A 22972-nucleotide genomic window follows, 5' to 3' on the forward strand; every position below is an offset into this window, starting at 1 on the left:
ATCATTACTACATATCTGGGCCTTGAAAAATGCAATAACATTGCTTTCTGGATGAGAAAGCTCTCAGATTTCATCAAAAATATATTTTCATTCTGAAGATGAATGACATGAGGGTGAGTAAATTATAGGGACGCACGATATGAAAAACTTCAACCGATACTGATAACCAATAATTAAGTCCTTCTTGGTAATTTAATAAAGTAATTTACTTCGGTTAGAGAATGGATCGTGTCTGCTTAATAAAGCATTGATCCGATCGAGTGTCGCAGCACAAACTCAGCAGGAGTCAGATTTCCTTCATCCCGAGAGTGAGCTGACAAGATGATCGCGGAAGATTTGGTTTTAAACCGTTTTGTTAGCATATGCTTTTGTATCAGTAGAATCCCTGGAGTATATACACGATCAGTTTTTAGTTGTAGTGTCAGTTCTCTAACTGAACTGAATTTATGAAAATGAACGTGGTCGCGGTGGGAAAGTGATCAGTGATTCAGTAATCTAGTAGCGGTGGCTTTGGGAGTGGCCTCGTAGGGCAGCGAGGCATTCTGGGAATTGTTGTCTTTCATCCCCATGAGACAAAAATACATTTTCTGTCTTTTCTCAGTCTACAAAGCACCAAATAAAAAAATAATCTCACATTTCTACTACATTAATGACCTAGTTTAAATACAGATTCATCTTCCCAGCGCTGAAGTACTCCTTTAAGGACAAACTGTTATCCATTCACGGCCTCACAGAGAGCGCATTTAACCCTTTTCCCACCAAATGAGGAATTTTCTGTTATTTTTGAGAAATAGCTTCCCGGCTATTCCAGTTTTCCGTGTTTTCACTGCTAGGGGGCGCTATTACGCATCTTCTGAATGAGTACTGAATCTCCTGATCAAAACACACATGAGTAAGATGGAGTAAAACAAGCAATCGCATGTAACCATATGCAGTATGTAAAATAACATGATCTTCATTAAACAGCATATGAATCAAAACTATCTAATGTTACTGACTGAAAGTGGACACAGGATGAGCTACAGGACTGTGTAAGAATTAGGGGCGTTGATGGACTCAATCTCCTTCATTTGTCATCTGTGTTTGATCATCGCTCAATCTGATCTGGACACAGTCTTTCACAAAAACTTGATTTTCTCAGCTTTTTGTTCAAAATGTTGCTTTTTTTATGAAACTTTCCCATATGCAATTGTTGATAAATAAGGAATAAGAAGCTAGAATAATTTTTTTTTGTTTGTTTGTTTAAAAGAAGAGGGTCAGCTCTTTATTTTGATATTTTGCATGTTCAGATATTCATTAAACTAAATATTCTGGGCCATTACATTTTTGTGAAAATCAAAAACCTGGCGGTGGCTGGCAACTTTAAAAAAAAAAAACGTTGGCGGGGAAAGGATGAACTGTCATTCGCGGTGTGTGCATTGTCAGTTCATGCATATGGAAGCTTAACTTTCATAGGAATTCAATGAAAGCATGCGCTTTGCTATGCTCCGTTATTAATGCCCCAGCGGCTGTGAGCATGTTACTTTCGGTTAGACAGAATTGGTGATTTAAAAGCCCAGTCGGTGATACCGATATTACCGGTGTTGTCACACGTTGGTTAACCGGTGGGAAAATTTCCACACCATCACATCCCTAGTTGTATTAAACCTTGACGCCTTTTTCCCCTCTCTCAGCATCCTTGCTGAACATGCTTTACAAATAGCAATAGCATTGTCCTCCGCTGCCACAGAGAACAACTTCCAGACCGCTGAAGACGTTCACAGATGATGACGTAATGAGCGTGAGCTGCAGGACACAGTAGCAGAGGAATCTCGGGGTGCGTCTCAATCAGCTCCCTAGTTCACTAGTCAGGGCACTGATCAGGGAGTCAACCCATTGACTGATTCATTTATCAGTGCCCTGACTAGTGGACTAGGGAGCTGATTGAGACACACCTTCGGATAAATCAGACAGGTTGACTAATTTACCAGCAAGCGCACTTTATCGGATCTAGTTATCGGATATTTTTATTTATCGGGGCATTAAAAATTGCGTCATTTTCACCCATATCGCCTGATAATTTATCTGTCCGATAAATATTGTGCATCCCTAGTAAATTTAATTATGACAAAATGTTCATATTTGGGTGGACTAAACCTTTAAATATACATTTTTCAAAAACATCAAATATTAACTTTGCCTCGCTGCCCGTGATCCCGTCAAGGATCAGCCAAATTTCCACATACATCTTGAAATGTGTATGTTTTGGAAGGTGCTGTTGCAATTTTTTTGTTCCATCTAGTGTAAATGTTTAGCCTCGTTGTACCCAACTCTACACTAAAGTCTTATCATGCATAATCATATAATCAGCTTGATAAAAGCACAATAGAAGTCGAAGTGAAATCCATAATGATATATAAAGGTGTGTACTCACTCTGGGGAAGACTCTGGTGTGAGGCTGGACATTTCCTCTTGAGTGGGAACTGTTCAGAATAAAGCAAGAATGTTAGCACGTTCCATTTTTGTCAATCATCAAGGTCGTATGACTTTCAAATAGTTCTTTAACTAATTCGACATCTCACTATGTAGGACACACATAATTAGAGCCCATAGTTCTAAGGCAAAGGAGCATCATTTGTGAGTATTTGTCTCAGGTTGCTCAATCAGCTTGGGATTAAAAGTTATGCCAAAAATAAGACTGGATTGTTAAGGGGTTACGTGCAGTAAAAGGCATTTATAAACGCAAACTGATGATACTGAAACAACGTGAGGTGGTAACCATGGCAGCAGGTTTAATATTCGTTTACAGTCAGTATACTTTATGTAAATGAGAGCATTTAGCCACAACAAGCCATGAAACAGATCCAGTCAATCTGGAGGAGGTAAGAGCTTTATTTTAAGTCTATAATGACTCAATGTAGAGTGAATCCATTTACTGGGGATTTGAAAGAACTAAAATAATTTTCTTTGTGGCCGGCCAAACAATTTGTGACCTTTTACTGAGCCAGTGGCAAAGCAAGTTTATTAAAGACCCCTATGAGATAGTTAGAACTAAATCTTTATTTTGACAACATGTATTCATCTGAAGCAGAAAGTTAGAACAGGACTGTTTTCAAATGGTAATGGAAATAAACAGTAGGGTTTATTTCACGCTACAGCCTGACTAAATCAGAAGACAAATGCACAACCATTTTTTTATTTCCTGTTTGAGGCAGAATGTATTTAGTATTAAAAGCCTTTTATTGGACATACATCCCTGTTTCTGGAAATAATAGTTGGGGGGAGGGGGGAGGGGGGCATGAATGGTACTTGTCACACATGAATTGGCACCTCTGAGTCCAGACCTTAAATTCATTGAAAGTCCTTGAGATGTGCTGGAGGACACTTTCCAGAGTGCTGGACTCAATACAAGATCTTGACCAAAAAATGATGCACCTCTCGATGAAAATAACATCACAACATTTATTTGCATTAAGAGATGCCTCAATTATTGGTCAAGATCTTGGACTCAGAGGAGCCAATTGATGTGTGAAAATGATCCTTCATGCTCACTCCCAACCATTCTTTCACAATTTGAGTCTGATGAATCTTGACATCTTGGAATATGGCTAAAATGTGTCTTGCATGGTTGTTTAAGAAATTAAAAGCTAAGCAATCCAGTTGGAGTAGAAGAACTGTTGCCAAACGTATAACATGATAGAAACATAATGCTCACTGCAATAATGATCCAAACATAGATTCTTAAGCATTTGCCTATTTCAATCTAAACAGCTACTTTTTTTTTTTGCCGGGCAGAGTAGATTAGCCTCAAATCTAAAAGACAGAATAAATGCCACACAAATCTAATTTTGATTTCATGGCAACATGAATAGCCTCGCCATGCACCCTTGTTGTTTCCCTGCCTTTGGTCTGAGATGCTGGGATAGGTCCCAGCATCCCTGTGACCTTAGGACAAGCATTCTGGAGAATGAATAGATGGATGAATTGTAGATTGATGACTATATCCACCAATTTGTCACGATACCTTGCAGTTTCCTGCGGTGAAAGCGTGGCGAGCCTAGGAAGCTGTTCCTGATGGAGTTGAGGCGAGTCTTCCAGGGCATTCCCCCGATGGAGGGGCTGGGGGGTGGCGTGGGGGTCGGCGTTCCCGCTGGGCTGTCCTTAGGCGTGTGGACGGGCGTTCCTTTGGGGGTAGGGATAGGACTGCCCCTTGGAGAGGGGTGGGGGGTCACCTGTATGGTAGGGATAGATTTGGCGGTGTGGTCAGAGCCGGGCACAGGGTGGAAGTGGTGTAGACGGATGGGGGAAAGAGGGACAACAGGCCTAAAAGGGATTGAGAGCTGAGGGGGAGTGATGGAGGCTGGGGTCGCCCGCCGCACCAGTGGGCTGCCTGGTATACAGGGAGCTTGTGGCTGACACGGAGTCGAAGGTTCTGACTTGGCCGCCGAAATGTGTTCAGGCTCGGCTTCAGGTAAAGGGTTTGATCGGGTGGACTGTAAGGGTTTGTCTTTAGGTTTGGCTGGAAGAGTTTGGGTCTTTGGGCAGGGCAAGAGAGACTCAGATATAGAGTTTGGTCTTAGTGAGTTAGAAGTTGCAGGTTTTGCCCCACATTGATCTGAGATTGGTTTTAGGGAGTTAGAAGTTGGGGGTTTTGCCCCACTTTGATCTGAGATTGGTTTTAGGGAGTTAGAAGTTGGGGGTTTTGCCCCAATTTGATCTGAGTTTGGTTTTAGGGAGTTAGAAGTTGGGTGTTTTGCCCCACATTGATCTGAGATTGGTTTTAGGGAGTTAGAAGATGGAGGTTTTGCCCCAATTTGATCTGAGTTTGATTTAAGGGAGTCAGTAATACTACAACTGGGGGACAATAGTAGCTCAGTGGACTGAGGCGGAACACAAAACTTTCGGACAGGCTTTAGGGGAAGTTGAGAACCAGAGCAGAACACATCGAGATATACAGGCATGAGTCACAAAGCAGCAAGGGTAAAACACACAAAAGGGAAGGAATAATTTAGGGAGAAAAAGGACCCGTGGTGATGCAGAAGAAACAAAAGAATCGTGCAGTTAGCCAAGACCGGTGAGGAAAAGATGCAACAAGACCATTGTGAAGAGCAAATCAAGAGTATTTTCAGGCACACAAATGAAAGCTCCCAATGGGAAAATAAAAAGTGATTAAACCGAAAATTTTATTTTTCGTGAAATGTGCAACTTTGATATCAAAGCATGTATGAGAGGTGTGGGCTGTGCAACTTGCAGTATCGGTCAATGACATACAAAAACATCCATGATAAAGAAAAAGAAAATTCTTTTCGGAATCTAGCATGTGCAAAGTTCTTATACAAATCTACTCATATGGTTTTGAAAAATGAAATTTTCAACAAAGGTTAGTGACCTTGACACAGTCAAAAGAAATTACAGGGGTCCTGATATATTTCCTGTTGTAGTTTTCAGCATGTTGTTTGCACCACATGACAAATTTTTGGGATAAATGTTTTTTAATGGTGTTGAGCACTGAAGCAGTTTTGTTAAAAGATGATATGGTAAATCTTAAAATATAAGAGAATACCATATTATATAGAATTATTTTGATTCATTTGTTTGTCTATATATATATATATATATATATATATATATATATATATATATATATATATATAAATGTAATTTGTAAGTACAGTGACCTAAATACACACACACACACACACACACACACACACACACACACACACACACACACACACACACACACACACACACACACACACACACACGTGTGTATATGTATTTAAGTCACTGTAATTACAAATTACACACACACATATATATATATATATATATATATATATATATATATATATATATATATATATATATATATATATATACATACACACACTACAGCATATATGGGACAAACGATGCCATTGTCCCATTTGAATATGGACTCTGCACTCAGAATCTTCTGCTAACAAATTGAAGTCAAAGGAATGTAAGGCCCGAAACATTCGTAAACCTTCATAGCTTCTGAGAGTCTGAAAGTCTCAAATCTCAAAACACAAAAGCTACAAAGGTGCAGAAATATTGCAAGCACTTTTGTCTCTTCACAGTTGGAATCCAGTAAAGTAATCAAAGCAAACAAATTCACAAAAGTAACAAGCAGTACATTAGCCTAATTTATGTCAAACATGAAAAGACTTTCTTTTTTTAGGTGACATACAGGCTTAGAATGAACTTCTAAATCAATTTCCACTTTGAAACGGCAGTATACGTTGCCAAGCTTTAGGGTAAGGCCCTTCTTAATCTGTGAGCTGTCTTAAACAAGTCAACTGGAAAAGTTTAGCGAAGAGCTTCTGTGCTAATCAGAGGAGTGGGATTTTCTACAGCCTTCCCTGAGCTGGATTTCCACTTGGGGAAAGACACGGAGAGTGAGATAGGATGAAAGAATATATCTCCATGAAAGAAAAACTGCTTTCTTCTATGACCCACTCTTGCATGCTTTCCCTTCTAGTCTTGTTTATTTTTCTTGCTAGAGTCCGGAATGCTATTGCCAGGGACCATACACTTTATGACCAATTTCCATGAGTTTTCAAGTCATTCGTGACTGCTGGATGAGGGTTTCTAAAAAATTTTTTTGCACGTCTCAATTGTCAATGATCACCAAAATGCTCACCTATAAACATGCTAAAGAGTTTACAGCTAGAGCAATTTGCTTACTAATATCATCTGCCATATATTTATAGGTATGCCAAATTTGAGCATCACAACCAAGAAAACAATCCAAATGAGTTTTTTTATAGAAATTATTACAATGTCACTAATCACAGCCATGTAGTATCTAGTACAGTGTAATGGAGTGTGTGATGGTTGCCATGAAGGTGATTGGGCAAATGCGTGCTGATTGGTGGACAGACAGAAGCAGGCGTGCTGGGGGCGAAGTTTACTCACCCGTGGGCTGCTGAGAGGGCTGGTGGAGAGACCCGAGGATGCGCCGCTGATGGACCGTGACCTGTGTGGACACAGACCATAAAACACACACGGTGAGATGCTGCTTACAGCTGAGAAGGGACAGGAAGTGACAACGGGGAGCATATGTGAGTGCTGATGTACACAGTATTATAAGATGGGGGGGGGGGGGGGGGGGACACTAATCTCTAATTTCCAGATGTTAAGCAAATTAATATTTATATGTCTATAACAGTTTAACAGTAAAACATTGTTACGTCATTCTGAGCTGCAACTGCTCCTTACTGTATCCCTCTTTCCCCTTAGAAAACAAAGCAGCATTATACTTTCATATATCCGATGGAAATATCCCTTTATTTTCAGGTTTTTAAGTGCTCTCAGACATCTGCACCAAATTTCATCTGGTCTTTCTCTCCACATTCTTATTACTTTGCCACTCTCAATCTTGATCTCTGTCCTTCTGTCCTTCTGTCTCTCTGGATCTCTAATCCAGGTCAGTTGTCAGGTCTGTTTGGGATAAAAGCAAATAACGGCCCTAAAGCACTCAGCCGGACAGGCCTAATCTGAGTCCCTATGTCCGAAAAATCTGGGTAAGCGTCACTAACAGCAACATATGCATTTGTGGCAGCAAGTCTCAATGTTTCGAGCAAAAGAAACAAACAAATTATTGCTAGAAAGGATCTAAAGGAAGACCAAGAAAATGGTTAAAGGGGTCATGACAGGAGAAATCAATCACATATAAATAGTCTTTGCACAATTAAAACATCCCACAAGTTCCATAGCAACCCCAGATGCAAGCGTCATGACCAAGTGTGCCACACAAGTCCTGAAAAGTTAAGCCAAAATGCTTTGATCGCCCCCAGTGGCTGGTCCCAGTAATAGGTCATAAACCCCGCCCTCTCCAAGTGAATGAGATAAAGTAAACTATATTTCAAAATCATTTTTTTCCAAAGATGGTTTCTTTTATTTTATGATGTTTTTTCATGCTTTTATCACTTTTTTTTTTAATTTTTCACTTTTTATTCCACACCAAAATGAGTTGTTCTGCAGTGAATTGTACAAATCGCTGTGGGAGTGTGGACGGGGCCATGATGCCGTGGCTCTACTTCAAGATCTCTACTGCGCAGACGCAGGTCCTGAACCAGTGCAAGATGACAGTGCCATATTGAGACATCGAAGGCTTCACTTTTCTACAATGGAAGAGAGTGAAGGTGCGTTGTCCATATATTTTACAGTCTATGTCACGTGTCCAGTCTATGGTCACGACGCATCAAAAGGAAAAAGAAACTATTATAATGACAGATGCTGCACACTTGATACAGGATTCAGATGCGCGTTCAGTTTCTGACATGCTTTACACACTTGAGTCTGCCGACAACAGGACAAATGGAAGAGGGAAAGAACGATCACTTTGACACAGTTTAAACAGACACGTTTGGATTATATGTTTGTTTGGAGCATTTGACTGCAGATTTATTTATTATCGAGGAACAATGCAATGGAGAGTTTGCAAAGAAACTTTTGTTAACAGATGAAGCAACCAACTGTATTGGATCTGACAGCAGCTGCATCACAAACCATAAGCAAATGATTTCACAACGCTCAGATCTGGAGAGTTTGGAGGGCAAGTCAACACCCCAAACCATCCCTCAATGGCCTCCAACAATGCTTAGGTAGGTGGTACGTGTCAAAGTAACATTTCCCAGCTGGACATTGCCCAAAGCCTCACGCTGCTTCCGCCGGATTGCCTTCTTCCCATAGTGCATCCTCGGGCCATGTGTTCCCCAGGTAACAACGCACACGCACCCGACCAGCCACGTGATGTAAAAGTAAACGTGATTCATCAGACCAGGCCACCATCTTCCATTGCTCCATGGTCCAGTTCTGATACTCACGTATACTCCAGTTCTGTGCCCACTGTTGGCGCTGTCTGCACTGGACAGGGGTCAGCATGGGTATCCTGACTGGTCTGCGGCTATGCAGCAACATACGCAATAAACTGCGATGCACTGTGTTCTGACACCTTTCTATCAGAACCAGCATTAACTTCTTAAGCAATTTGAGCTACACTATCTTGTCTGTTTGATCAGACCATATGGTTCAGCCTTCGCTCCCCAACGTGCATCAATGAGCCTCGGCCGCCCATGACCCTGTCGCCGGTTCTCCACTGTTCCTTCCTTGGACCACTTTTGATAGATACTGACCACTGCAGACCGGGAACACCCCACAAGAGCTGCAGTTTTGGAAATGCTCTGACCCAGTCTTCTAGCCATCACAGTTTGGCCCTTGTCAAACTCGCTCAAATCCTTATGCTTGCCAAACTTTGAGGAAATAATGTTCACTTGCTGCCTAATATATCCCACCCACTAACAGGTGCCGTGATGAAGAGATAATCAGTGTTATTCACTTCACCTGTCAGTGGTCATAATGTTATACCTGATCTGTGTATACCTCACGGAACATATACAATAATAATTTGGGGGGAAAAATGCATTTAAAGGAATAGATCAACAAAAAAATAGATTTTATTTTTGGGTGAACTATCCCTTTTAGACAAAATGATCAAATGTATGTTTATTTTTAAAACAATAGGCTAAGCTGAAACCTAATGAGTGGCATCTCTCTCGTGTGTGGGTGTCTAAAGGAAGTGAATAGAGATGTCTATGATAACTGATGATAGAGATAGTCCTTTTAATCTAGTTATAAAGGGGTAAGTGGAGACATACAGCACGTTACTTGATATTAATATACACAGAACAGCATATAGAAAAATGAATAAAATGCTAGACCTATATTTAGTTGTGAAGGGCATTAGGTGGTGACTAATCGCCTGGCAGTTAGAGCACTAAAACCTTTCTTTACTGATAAATCATCACTAAAAGACATCAACTGAGCTCCAGGAACACAACTCAATGATTATTTAAATGAATCAGCAAATCATTTTTGGAAGCAGTTTGTTTAAAGTAATCCAATTTGCTCTAATAAATTAGGATATGAACTGACTACTGTTAACATAACATGATTTTTAACTGCAGAATCATCCATATAAAAAACTCACATCTCTTCCTCATGTACTTTCCATTTCAAAAACCTCACTCCTTCCCACATGCTTCATCACAGATCTAGCTCTAAAAATTACATTTCAAAGTCTCTTTTTTCTCTGAGACACACTGATCTCAAGCTTTTTAAAGTCAATAAACAGCACAGAAACACAAATGATGCAACAGAAAGTCTGTTTCGGAGGTAGCTTCTAGTTCAAAATGCACTGTTTTTAAGAGGTAGTAAAGTATGCTTCTATGGAAGCTTGTTTCCAGCATGGAATAAAACAATTTTGATCTGAACTCACAATTGCGAGTTATAAAGACAGAATTACGGAATATACACAATGTTTTTTTGTCACATTTGCGATTTTATGTCTCACAATTCTGCCTTTTCCCCCCTCAGAATTGCAGGATATAAACTTTTTTTTTTCACATTTGCGAGTTTAAGTCTCACAATTCTGAGAAATTCTCAGAATTGTGAGATTTAAATTCGCAATTGTGAGGAGAACAGTTTTTTGAAAAAACACGCATCAGAATTGTGAAATAAAAAATCCCAATTACCTTTTTTTTTTTTTTTTTTATTCAGTGGCGGAAACAAGCTTATTTTTAATTTTACTAAAATTAAACTAAAATTAAACTCTAAAGCCGAGTTGTCTATAACTAATGTGATGCAATGGCATCTAAAATCATAGCTAAACAAATTATTTACTTCGTGTTCACACTTGCAATTTGGTTATTTTGGTCCAAAGCAACAACAACAAAAAAAAAGAAAGAAAATGATACATTTAATTCTGATTCGCTTGGCCTTCTCAATGTCATTTTTAAGACAAAACCATTCCTCATCATTCACACAAACGATGATCTGCAAGGAGACTACATTTCCAGTACTTTTATTAAACTTTAATGGGCATCATCGCTAGCCTAGAAATCTAGACGCTCCCAAGCGGCAGCAAATCTAATCTGCCCGCGAGTGTCGTCTAGCAACTCTCAATACCCTTCTGAGCTGTATTCGCCTAACTTTTGCCGGGCCAATCACCTTGTGTATACAGTCGGTGGGCGGGGCCATAATGACAACAGCCGAGTTGCATTTGCGTGCTTCTAGTAAACCCAGAAACTGGTGAACGGCGGTCTTTCGAATCAGCTTTAACTGCGATTCTGGAAGACTTGGAGTTCAGCTTTTCTCTGAGAAAAGAACAAAGAACGGCACTGAAGTCATTCTTAAAAAGGGAAGTGTTCTGAGTTTTGCCGACCGGATACGGCGAATGTTTGATCTATCAACGAGCTCTGTTTCACCTTCGTTGCTCTGGTTGGTTGTAGCGCTATCCTATCGCGTGCAGAGGGAGTTTGAAAGACAACCGTTTATCCCGCCCCTCGGATTGAGCCCTGTCTATGGTGAGTTTCCAGACCAAACATCTTGATGTGGGTCTGGCTTGTCAGGCTACATCATCGCGACTATGAGGAGAAGAACCAGGCATGCTTGAACATTTTGTTCTTTTTAGAGTTGCATCTTGTGACTCCATGTCCTGTTTTGAATTTGTTTCGATGTCTTGGTACTTTTTCAGGGGTTTCAGCCTGCTTATTTGGTGCACACACTTATTCAAATGAACCTCCCTAACATGGCACTATAGTTTATTGAACCAAACCTGCCAAGTGTGAACACACCCTAAATGTCTCGTCCAAATAGAAGTAAAGATGCAGAGAGGTTTCTTTTGTCATTTTAAAACACCTTCCCCTGAACATCTCAAGCTTGATAAATAAATCAGAATTCAACATTATATTGGCTTCAACTTATTCCATCACTGCCAATTGAAAAATGCAAATAACAGTTTTTAATAACCACATGCCACTGGAATTAAAGGGGTGTAATGAGGTCATGGGACAAATTTAGTTTGACAAAAATCCAACATAGTTCTGTTTGACTTTTCACTGTTGAAGAGTACTATTTCACATTATTATTATAATTTTTAAATAAGGAGGGTGTAGACCAGGCTAGAGCTAGACTCCTCTTTCTTTAGGTATACGGCTGCTTCCTTTTGAAACGCAATCATTTTGAAACCCTCAGGTGGCGTATATGTCAGTCTCAGGTCATCTCCTGTCAATTCCCCATTTCAATCCCACCATCAGATACGTCTGGCCATTTGAGTGGGAATGAAAAGAGTGTAATGAAATTGGGTTTTGAAATGAATTGGAGGAATGAGACCTACTTTGTTATTATACAGTGGAAGGTGAGGGTTCAAGTTTATGTGGAAAAATGGTAGTGAAGAAAAAGATAGTGGAGACTAAAATAAATAGAGGTGGAGTTCATTTTTGGTCTGGCAGCTGGATGGATGGCACAACATTGGATATACCAAAGATTTTTGTTGTTGTTGTTATACTGCAAGATACTTGGTTAAATGATATACGTCTGTAAAATGTGTTAGAATTCCTAGAGGGCCCTTGACAGTGTCTCAATCTGCATACTGTAGGTCATGGTGGGAAATATTAGGTGGGAAATATTAGGCAGCAAGCAAACATTTTGTCCTCAAAGTTGATCAGAAGCAGGAAAAATGGCCAAAGGATTTGAGCGAGTTTGACAAGGGCCACATTGTAATGGCTAGATGACTGGGTCAGATCATCTCTAAAACTGCAGCTCTTGTGGAGTCCAATCGAGCATCTGTGGGATGTGCTCAAATAAGTCAGATCCATGGAGGCCCCACCTCGTAACTTGCAGGACTTAAAGGATCTGTTGCGAACATCTTGGTGCCAGATACCAAAGCACACCTTCAGGGGTCTAGTGGAGTCCATGCCTCAACGGGTCAGGGCTGTTTTGGCAGCAAAATGGGGACCAACACAATATTAGGTCATAACTGTATGCTGGATCACTTTATGTAGATTTACTTTTAGTTTTTTGTTTTGTTTTTTCCACTTTTTTCAGTTGTTTATATTTAAAGTGAAAAAATTACATTTAATTTCACACTGAAAAAAAATCTAACTTTACCATCATTACGTTTTATAACATCACTAACCAACCCTAAAATGAGTCAAAACCACTTTTACAAAATATTTCATTCTTTCAGCATAGTATTATTGAAGACAGAAGCCAGGAACCTCTAATGCAGCGCAGGTCAGTAAAAGGGTCTTGCTGGAAAGCTCTGGACAGAAAAAAACATCTCTGCATCTTTGATGACTAAAGCTCTGTGAACTATCTGAAGGTCAGAGGGTCAGCTAGTACCTTTCCTCTTTGCTCTTTGCTCTGCGTTTGCCGTCCGAGATATCCAAGCTTTTACTGAACACGCTCTTACTGCAGCGGGAGACAAAGTGAGCAACAGTGAGTCTCTGAACAAAACAACAAAGAACTGAACTAACCGGCTATAAAGAATAAAAGACAGGGAGGTATTTTTTGTTTTGTTTTTCAGTGGTGTTGGTTATGAAAGTATTTTTCTCATTCGGTTTTATTTCAGATAGCTTTTTAGAACGAGTTCCAAGTCCAAAATTTGAAGCGTCACATGAAAAATGGAGTTTAAAAGGTAGATTTGAGTAAAAGGTGTGAAATACAAGATAAAGGTGAATGACTGGAATAATTTCTCAAGCCTCTGACAGTATTTGCCTCAGTGGCGTTTCTCAAACCAAACGCAATGACAAATAGCCAGAGGGGCCATGAAAAATTCCTGAAGTGTGAATTAGTTGAGGATCTCGATGGAAAACTCGTTCTGCACTCGATGCACCATCACATATTTTACAAAACCCCAAAAAAATGTTTTTGATTTCTCTGCATTTTGATATTTTGTTTTGAGTATTGAGTAAGACACTAGAAAGCCTGAAGCGGCAAATCCTGAATTATTCATCAAATTTAGGATAGGTAAAAAAAAAAGCTGTAGTCTTGCTCATAGACTCTAGTTAAGACATCAAATGCGTCAAATGGTACAGTACAGGATTTTATATAGATTTTTTGTTGTTGAAAATATGTATTTAGATTAGATTTCTTGTTAACTTAAAGCTCTACTGACTATAAAAGAGACTAATGGTACTGTAAAAAAAACTGTTAAAGCTGCAGTAGGTAACTTTTAAAAATATATTTTTTTTACATATTTGTTATACTTGTCATGGCCTGACAGTAGAATATGAGGCCGATAATCTGTGATTATAATAAGCTCCTCTGGCTGCTCCCAGTGGTCCTATTGCCATTTGCAGAAATACACCGCTCCCGGGAAGAAACAACCAATCAGAGCCAGGAGGAGTGTCTTAGCAGTGTCAATCAGGCTCGTATATGCGCTGATCACAACCCCCTCTCATGCGCAGCGTGAACAGGTGTTCAAATTCAAGAGTTTGCCCGGCGACACACTGCAAGTGTGGCGTGAGTGTCTCGGCTGGGTGGCGTGTCCGTTTTTATTTTGGCTCCCATGTTAACAGGTTAGAGCTTGCACACTGCTGAAAACGCGTACATGCTAGACATAGAAATTATGCTTATTTTTCACGTGTTGGAAGTGTTTCCAGGCAAAATAGAATAGAAAAAGATGGTAATATATGTAATTTTGCACAAATCCATATTAATAAATGGGGTTGAGTTTGATATTTGAAAATCTCTAAGGCCGGAGAGACACACTGCAAGCGTAGTGTGAGTGTGGCATGAGCGTGGCGTTTCTGTTGCGTGTCAGTCGTGGGATGGCTGTGTGGCATTTTCTATGCCTTTGCACACCATGGGCCCTATCTTGCACCCAGCGCAATTGACTTTGTAAACCGACGCATGTGTCATTCCTATTTTGCACCCGCGCAAAGCGCGCTTTTCCCTCCACAGAAGCACGTCGCTTAACTAGTGAATGAACTTGCGCTCCCTGGGCGGTTCAGCGCAAAAAAGGAGGCGTGTTCCGGCGCAAACAATCCCTGGTGCTATTTTGCTGTTCCATTAAACAGTTGCGCCACTGAGCAGAAAAAACCTAGTCTAAAGTCAGTGGCGCGTTGCGCGTTGTTCATTATGCTATTTTAAGGGCGCATGCTTGACCATAATGTATAGCGTGCACAACGCGCATACACTTTGCTCATGAAATCTACACAGATGCCCCATAACGAAAAAAAAATATATATTGCAGTATATTGGAAAATATCATGTAATATATTAGGCAATATATTCACATATATGGGATTTAATATTTATATTCACCAATATATTGCAATATATGAAAGCGGCAATCATTTGTATATTTTGCAATATATTACAGGAATATATAATATGTATAATACCATCAATATATTATTCCATGTATTTACAATATATTATAATATAAATATATAAATATATTTTCCTTTCATAAAGGGCAACAGTTATTTTTGCAAACCATAAATTGTTACACTAAAAAAAATATTAACACATTGTGGTGTGCCACGAAGATGTGAAAAAATAGGCATAAATCTAGCTTACAAAATATTCAGGCTTATTGTAGTAATTAAGGATCAGACCTGTTTGCCCAACAGTGGCAAGACATATATGTATATAAGGACATCTGACAAATTGGTTTGTCCGTCAAGAACCAGGAAAAAAAAAATCGACTGAAAAACTGTTTAACCGACGCCTGTTTAACCGACGCTATTGTGGGTGGGTTTCTCCCATCCCCATACAACACAACTTCTCTGTCTTTCACTCCCTTATGAAAGGAAAATATATTTACCAATATATTACTTGAAATATATTTTAATATATTGTACATATATGGAATAATATATTGATGGTATTATAAAATATATTATATATTCATGTAATATATTGCAAAACATACAAATGATTGCCGCTTTCAATATATTGCAATATATTGAAAAATATAAAAATTAATTCCCATATATGTGAATATATTGCCTAATGTATTGCATGAAAGTTTCTAATATACTGCAATATATTTTTGTTTCGTAAGGGCTGCTCTTACAAGAACGTGCGCCTGGTAAATACGCCATAATAATAGCAATCCATAATGGAACTTGCGCACCTGCTTTTAAAGGGAATGTTGGATGACGCTGTAGTGATTTTTACTTTTGTCCACAGTCTGAGATGTTAGGTGGAGGGGGAGGGCCCTGACCTGATCATGCTTAGAAGACCAAGTCTCTGTCAGTGGAGTGGTACTCCTCTGACTTGAGGTCTTTGAGGGCTTTAAGAAGTATGTGCTGGATCTCTGCTAAGTTCTCAGCATCCTTACGTTCAGTCCCTCTAGATTTCCAATTCTGACCTCTCTGTTTTTGGCCTTTCACAGAGTTATCTCTACTCTTCTTCTGTCCTTGCAATCTATCCTCCCACTGCCACTGCTTGCTCTCCGTTCTGGGGGCATACCTTTGATTGTTATGACCTCTGTAACCTGAGAGCTTAGGGCTCTGGGAGCTCTGCTGGAAATTGCTGCAATGGACTAATCTGTGTTGGGGAAGTTCTGACTCTACCAGATGAATGGGAGTCTTACAGTCATGTCTAGATTCAAGCACAGATGAACATGACTGCCTGTCTTGTCTGTCTGAGCCTACCTTCCCACTGTCCCAGGCTCGCATGGCAAGCTCCCTCAGTTCTCCTGCAAACATATTTTCAACATCTACCAGGAGTATGAGTGGTTTCCTAACAGTAGGGTAAAGATTACTTACAAACAGACTCTTAAACATAACATCCTCCTCTGCCTTGGGGTCATCTTTGCCAGCAAAATACATTTTCCTTAAGCGCTCATAGTACTCTCTGGGAGACTCATGGCGGCCTTGCTTAATTCGGAAAGCTGAGAGACGAGAGGCAGATGGGTTCTGATATAGAGTATACTCTACCAGAAGAGCTTTACACAATTTGTCATAATTGTTAGCAATATCTGGGCTTTGTCTATCCATGAAGCCATGGACAATCTGTGATGTGGTCTTTCTCAGAAGAAAGGCTTTGTCAGTCGTGCTGGCCTCAGGAAAGTATGTCAAGGCTGCATTTACATCCTTTAAATACAACTCTATGTTGTGTTTAGTTGTCTCAGGGTTAAAAACCTCTATGTCACGTGCTAATTCTCTAAGAATATGCAGTCTGTTGCTAGATGGTAGCATGTTAGGAAGCTTAGGTAAGGAGCGGAAAGTTTTAGGAGAGTCACTCACAGTTAGGCTGCTTGAGACTATGACATCACTGTCCTGATGATGCTTTCTCTGTTCAAAGCTATACAACAGGGGGTCCCTACCAGCTGAACCAAAGGAGCGGGGGTGCACACTTTGTGGTTCAGGTTTCTGCTGGGGGAGGCACTTGACTCTATCCAGTTTACTTATCCTGTCTGTATGCTCAATTTGTTGGAGCTTCTTCAGCTCAGAAATTTTGAGCAATGCTGAACTTAACTCAGCTTTAGTCCTTGTCTCACTAGAGCTCAGAGAATTTAACTTCTCTGTCTGTTCTAGCAGGTCATTTTGGGTATGGGCCAACTCTGTCTGCAGAGTGGCCATGTCAGTTTTGACTCTTTTAAGTTCTGCTTCCTGAATCACAGTAATAGACTGTAAGCTTTTTGTCTCAGATGACAATCTACATATTTTAGCTCTTAATCTCAAATTATCCCTACGCAGATCAGCCAGCTCATTTTTGAATTCCTGGAACAAATCTGTATTCTGTTCTTGGGCGAGGGATATTTTGTCTGTGGCTTGGTTTTGTTGTACAGGCCAATTTAGTGATAGGCTAGAAAGAAGCTTTATTAGTGAAGCGCCCTTTAAGGCCTGGCTCACTGCTTCAGCGGTCATATCAGCCATCTTTATTTAATATATATACTTGTGTTGTGTATATAATAAATAAATACACCACCCAAACCAGCTAAACTCTGAAAGTTTACCACAAGTGTAAGCAGCTCTAAGCCACTAAGACAATGAATGTCACACACACTAAGGGGTGAGAATTCTAGCACTGGTCTTCAATTTGTCAGAAGGCACTACCCTTATCTGACACGTTCATAAAAATTATAAAACAGTATGGTAGACTTAGGTGAACACCATATGCTATTCTTATATTAGCAATTAGTTATAATCAACAATTACAACGTGTGCTAAAAAAAAACATTGCCAGTTCTATGCCACAATAAAAATTCTACAAACTTTGCAACCAATCCTAGTCATAAATGGTACCAAGGAGTTGAGCAGGGAAACTATCAATCAGGCTTAGAGAGAACCACTCGTTGCGATGCAATTGGTTTCTGACTTGGTGAAAGACTTATTTTCCTGCTAAAGTTACTTCCTTTTTTATCTTTCAGTGTATTAACTTGTGTTGACAAAACAGAAGGCTCTTTTCATTCTAAGTTAGCCCACCCAGGGACGCCAATTATGTAGTGATTTTTACTTTTGTCCACAGTCTGAGAGTCAGGGGAGAGAGCAGTAGCCCATAACTGAACAGGGTCTTTCAGATTCAGCAGACATCAAGTCCCTGTTACCTTTTAAACTTCAACTTCAGCCTAAGAAGGGTTCATACATTTCTATTTTAGTTTTGTTTCAGTTTAGACTTTTCAGTCAATCTATAAATCGCAAGGTTATGATTTTGCATGCCCATGACAATCCCTTTGGATGTCATGAAAGGGGGGTCAAAACCTCCTATGATGTTTACGATCAACTAATTCACTGGCCACTCGTACAGTAAAATATTGCAGATCTCAGCCAGGGTTAGATAATTTGTTCTCTATTCCAGCCATTCAAACTTTCTTATAGGAGACCTCCAAAAATAAGAGATAATGGATTAGACCTGTGGTACAGCCTTCCAGAGGAAGCTGCAAACGTCAGGCAGAGCAATCAAATTCCCAACCCCCAGTACTGGTCAACATACAGCCTCTTGAGCTTCTAGCATAGCCAAGATAATGGATGTCATACAACTTGACTACTCCCATTAATTAGTCTGTATCATAATGCAATTATTACTTGTGAGCTTTGCTCCTGATAAGGCGATGAAAGATAAAATCTTGTCATTGGTGGTACCAGGTGAACTAGTTGAGGATTCTGTTAATCAGGCAATGCAAGTAAACCAAGCAGGTGCACTAAGCTTACAGCTTGGATAGTGCTATACCAAATTATGTCAATCTAGACATTTAAATAATTGGTTTCCTGCTAAATCTGATTAAACATTTCAAGTGTTTACTCTCACAACGAATACTCTTTTGATATTCTAAACTGTTTAAGCTAAATTTAGGAAATGTAATTTTCATCCACACATAGGTACCTTCTCTAGAAAGCTTCTAACCTGTTTAGAAATTATTCTACCAAACCTTTTATTTGGCTCATTTAACTCTGTAAAGAACATATTGAGCCAAATTTTATTTCCAATGCCATTGGTTAAAAGGGAGAGGTGAGGTGTGTGTGTTTTGTTCCTGCTGTTCCATTTCAGTGCATCGCCCAGATCAACGACTTCAGGTCCTCGATCAAGCCGATCAGGGGGGTATGTAGTGGACACCAGAATTCCAGGGCCCAGTTTATGGCCGGGCCCCTCTTTGCCCATAACAGTGGACAAAGGTTTGCTCCATTTTGATTGGATCTTGTTGGACTAGCACAAACAAGATGTCCAACCCATCAGATAAAGATGCTTGGACAACATCCAGACACCTCTTTGAGGGCAAGAAGAAGACCTCTAGTACCAAGCCCAGGAAGGACAGGACTTCTCATTGGTCCACATGCAGTTTCTGCCCTTCACCCATCTAGAGACGGATCCCTAATGTCCTGATTTGTGACAACCATAAACATTCCTCGGGACTTCAGCAGTAGTGGGTGAAACAAAGAAAGACCAAAACTGATCCATCCAAATCCATTCACAACTATGTTTGGAAACCTTAAAGGGATCCCATGGTGTTGAGACTTGTATGGCTTAATATAACATAAATGATGTATCTTACTGAATTATGTGGTAGAAAACCCATGAAAGATCTACGTTATTTAAAAAATCGATTTTATATTTGGACCATGGGCGGCGCCATTTTGTTTGCGTTCTAGGTTGATGACGTAGAGTGGTTGAACTCCTCAATCAGCTGGCATTACCCGTTGCTATTTTTACCACAACGCAACTCGAAAATTGTTTCAGAGTTAAACAAAACAATTGAATTGCTTTGTAATTGTACTTAAAACACACTCAAACATACATGTGCACACAAACTCACCTACACAAGTCACAAACAGATCGGCGGGCGCGCACACACACACCTGACTGCTCTGTCTCAATCGCATGCATCATCACCAAAACATCCTGCCTCTCTTCCTCACGTTACTTTATCCCATCGTCCTACCTAGATATTTCCCTCTGCTGGTCACATTAGGCATTATAGTTAATCTACTATCAACAGTCTATCTAGGGAACAGGATGTGTTGAACAGGATATCAACGCAGGGAATAGATTGAGGGTTATGTATGCGCGCGCAGTGCGTGCGTGTGTGTGTGTGTGTTCGCGCCGATCTGTTGGGGTGTGTGTGTGTTCGCGCCGATCTGTTGGTGTGTGTGTGTGTGTGTGTGTGTGTGTGTTCGCGCCGATCTGTTGGGGTGTGTGTGAGTCTATGTTTGAGTGCGTGAAGTCGGACAGCTGTTGTGTGTAAATCGGCTTTACTCGTTATTGCGGTGGAACGTGAGACTGAATGACTGCACTCGAACATGTCCACTATGGTGTCGGACAACACTACAAATGGCCGTCCCTTCAAATAATGCCCTATTTAAGGGTATAGGGTCGATTTCGGATGCAGCCCCTGTCGTGGAGACTGAGCAGCCCAACATCTCGATTGAGACAGAGCCTGTCGTGTGCGCGCCCGCCGATCTGTTTGTGACTTGTGTAGGTGAGTTTGTGTGCACATGTATGTTTGAGTGTGTTTTAAGTATAATTACAAAGGAATTCATTGGTTTTGTTTAACTCTGAAACAATTTTCGAGTTGCGTTGTGGTAAAAATAGCTACGGGTAATGCCAGCTGATTGAGGAGTTCAACCACTCTACGTCATCAACCTAGAACGCAAACAAAATGGCGCCGCCCATGGTCCAAATATAAAATCGATTTTTAAAATAACGTAGATCTTTCATGGGTTTTCTACTACATAATTCAGTAAGAGACATCATTTATGTTATATTAAGCCATACAAGTCTCAACACCATGGGATCCCTTTAAGACTGGTGTAAACTACACACATCCATCTCATACTTATTCAGAGAAATAAGTATTCTCAGTGACAGCTATTTGTAATGCAACATCTTCCACAAATTCAGCTGTTAATGAACAAATGAATGAACACATGACAGTTCAATCTTTTTCCATCATGTGTGGTGTCTATTTGTTTAGTATATTGCCAAGGGTATTCTGATGGTGGTTTGGAAAGTGAGAAATGCATTGATGAACTTTAAAGACCCTTTAAAGACTTCCAACTGTGTACAGTATGCAAATGAGTTCCACAGGGGAAAGAAGGGTGGGCCACACTGTGTGCCCTCTCTGATGCCAGCAGCCAATAGCAACACTGGAATGGAGAAGCGCCAAATTGCAATCTCCTCCTATTCGGAAAAGGATAAAGGTACCCTTTCAATAGACACTCCTTGTTCTGAGTCTCCTCCACGCGAGAGACAAACAGTTCACCAAGTTCTGAGTCTGTCCGTTGAGGATTAGTCTGTGACAGAGCAACCAAGTTCTGAGCCTCTGGTTTAACCACAGAGACAACACAAGATCCGAGGATCTGAATCTACAGCTTGTGAGGCAGCAACAGATACGACAACGTTCTGAGCCTCCAGCCTGTGAGGAAAGAGACATTAACCAACACTACGTTCAGAGTTTTAGTCCAGCGAGACGACTACAGCACGTCCAGAGTCTCCATGCTAAAGAGATCAGAGCAGATTGACCAACTTCTGAGTGTCTGGTCCAAAGAGGCAGAAGACACACAGAGACATTTGCAACAAGGTTAAGCTCAGGAGAGCAAACCTTCACTTCAAGGTTCCTTCATCTGCGTGTTCCAGGTTAAGGACCTTCTGCACCTACTTCAGGGCCTCATCTGCGTGTTCCAGATTTTAGGACCCTTTGGTGCCCCAGGAGATCAGCATTCCACAGATCTTCGTGTTCAAGGCTGTTGAAACGGATTCCAGCTCCTTTCTTCACTGCACTGTCTCCCAGCAAAACCATTGGAAGAAGTCATCACCATCGGACTGCTTACTCAACCACGTGGAACGTAAATATCACTTAACCAAACCTCTTTCTAGAGACCTTGGCATTGTTGTATATTATCAGTTTATGATTTTCTAATTTATATTAGAGGTATATATAATATAACTGATGCTAGTTCATAACAAATAATCATTCGTTTATTTGTTTAATGCATAATAAGGTTCTTCACCTTAGTTTTAGAGAAACAACAGTTTATCTTTCCATAAGATAACGTAACTCTTCTATAGCCACACTTAACTTACTCACATGTATTTTATGCATTTTACGCACTTTATTCCTTTATCATTCATTGTATTCATTTAGAAGTTGTGTTAATTGTTCTGTTTATCTTTTGTTAATAAAATCTATTTTATTACATTTGTGTCTTCCTTGTGCTGATAAGGCAGAAAAGGCTCTACAAGTTAGAAATCTCACCAATCTTTCAGATAAATCAGCTGACCAACTCTTCCCCCTTTACATTCATTATAAATGACTGGGCAGCCTCCTGTTCGGAGTGTTCTCATACAGTCAAGGTAAAAGGCCTTGACTAGTGTCCCAAACTAAGAGGGGGGAAGGTGGTCATCTGATGTACTCATAACCACACCTTAAGTGACGTGTGATCCAAAATTCACAACGTCAGCGGTGACGTGAGTACCAATCACTACCTTACTTAGTGTCCTTGGGTGGACAAAAGTAAAAATCACTACAACGCTCTGATTGGTTTATTCACGTTATGCCCAAACCACACCTATGAATAATGAAGCTACTTCAGACCAACCCATTTTAGATTTGCGCCGGGCGCAAGAGCCATTTATCCCGCCGGGAAAATAGCAACAGCGCCGAGACCCGCACACAAAGTTACTTGCGCTTCGCGCTTTGACACTTGCGTTTCAGATCGTTAAAATAGGG

The 22972-nt window shown here is 40.3% G+C and overlaps 1 protein-coding gene across 6 annotated transcripts in view; it reads right to left on the reverse strand.

Moving 5' to 3' along the window:
* Positions 1-22972, reverse strand: part of brsk2a (BR serine/threonine kinase 2a) — a 348751-nt gene that overhangs the window by 25271 nt on the left and 300508 nt on the right. For 4 of the 6 annotated variants that reach the window (XM_067435986.1, XM_067435982.1, XM_067435981.1 and 1 more), the window contains exons 13-16: positions 13192-13260; positions 6922-6982; positions 4004-4211; positions 2414-2462 (exon numbers count right to left, since the gene is read on the reverse strand). In XM_067435986.1, coding sequence (XP_067292087.1) covers positions 2414-2462; positions 4004-4211; positions 6922-6982; positions 13192-13260 — 387 coding nt within the window. The remainder of the gene's footprint in view (positions 1-2413; positions 2463-4003; positions 4212-6921; positions 6983-13191; positions 13261-22972) is intronic. The other 2 variants (XM_067435984.1, XM_067435983.1) reach the window with 1 other exon arrangement.

This window comes from Pseudorasbora parva, chromosome 25 (assembly GCF_024679245.1).
Source record: "Pseudorasbora parva isolate DD20220531a chromosome 25, ASM2467924v1, whole genome shotgun sequence".
In the NCBI taxonomy this organism is placed as follows: Eukaryota; Metazoa; Chordata; class Actinopteri; order Cypriniformes; family Gobionidae; genus Pseudorasbora; species Pseudorasbora parva.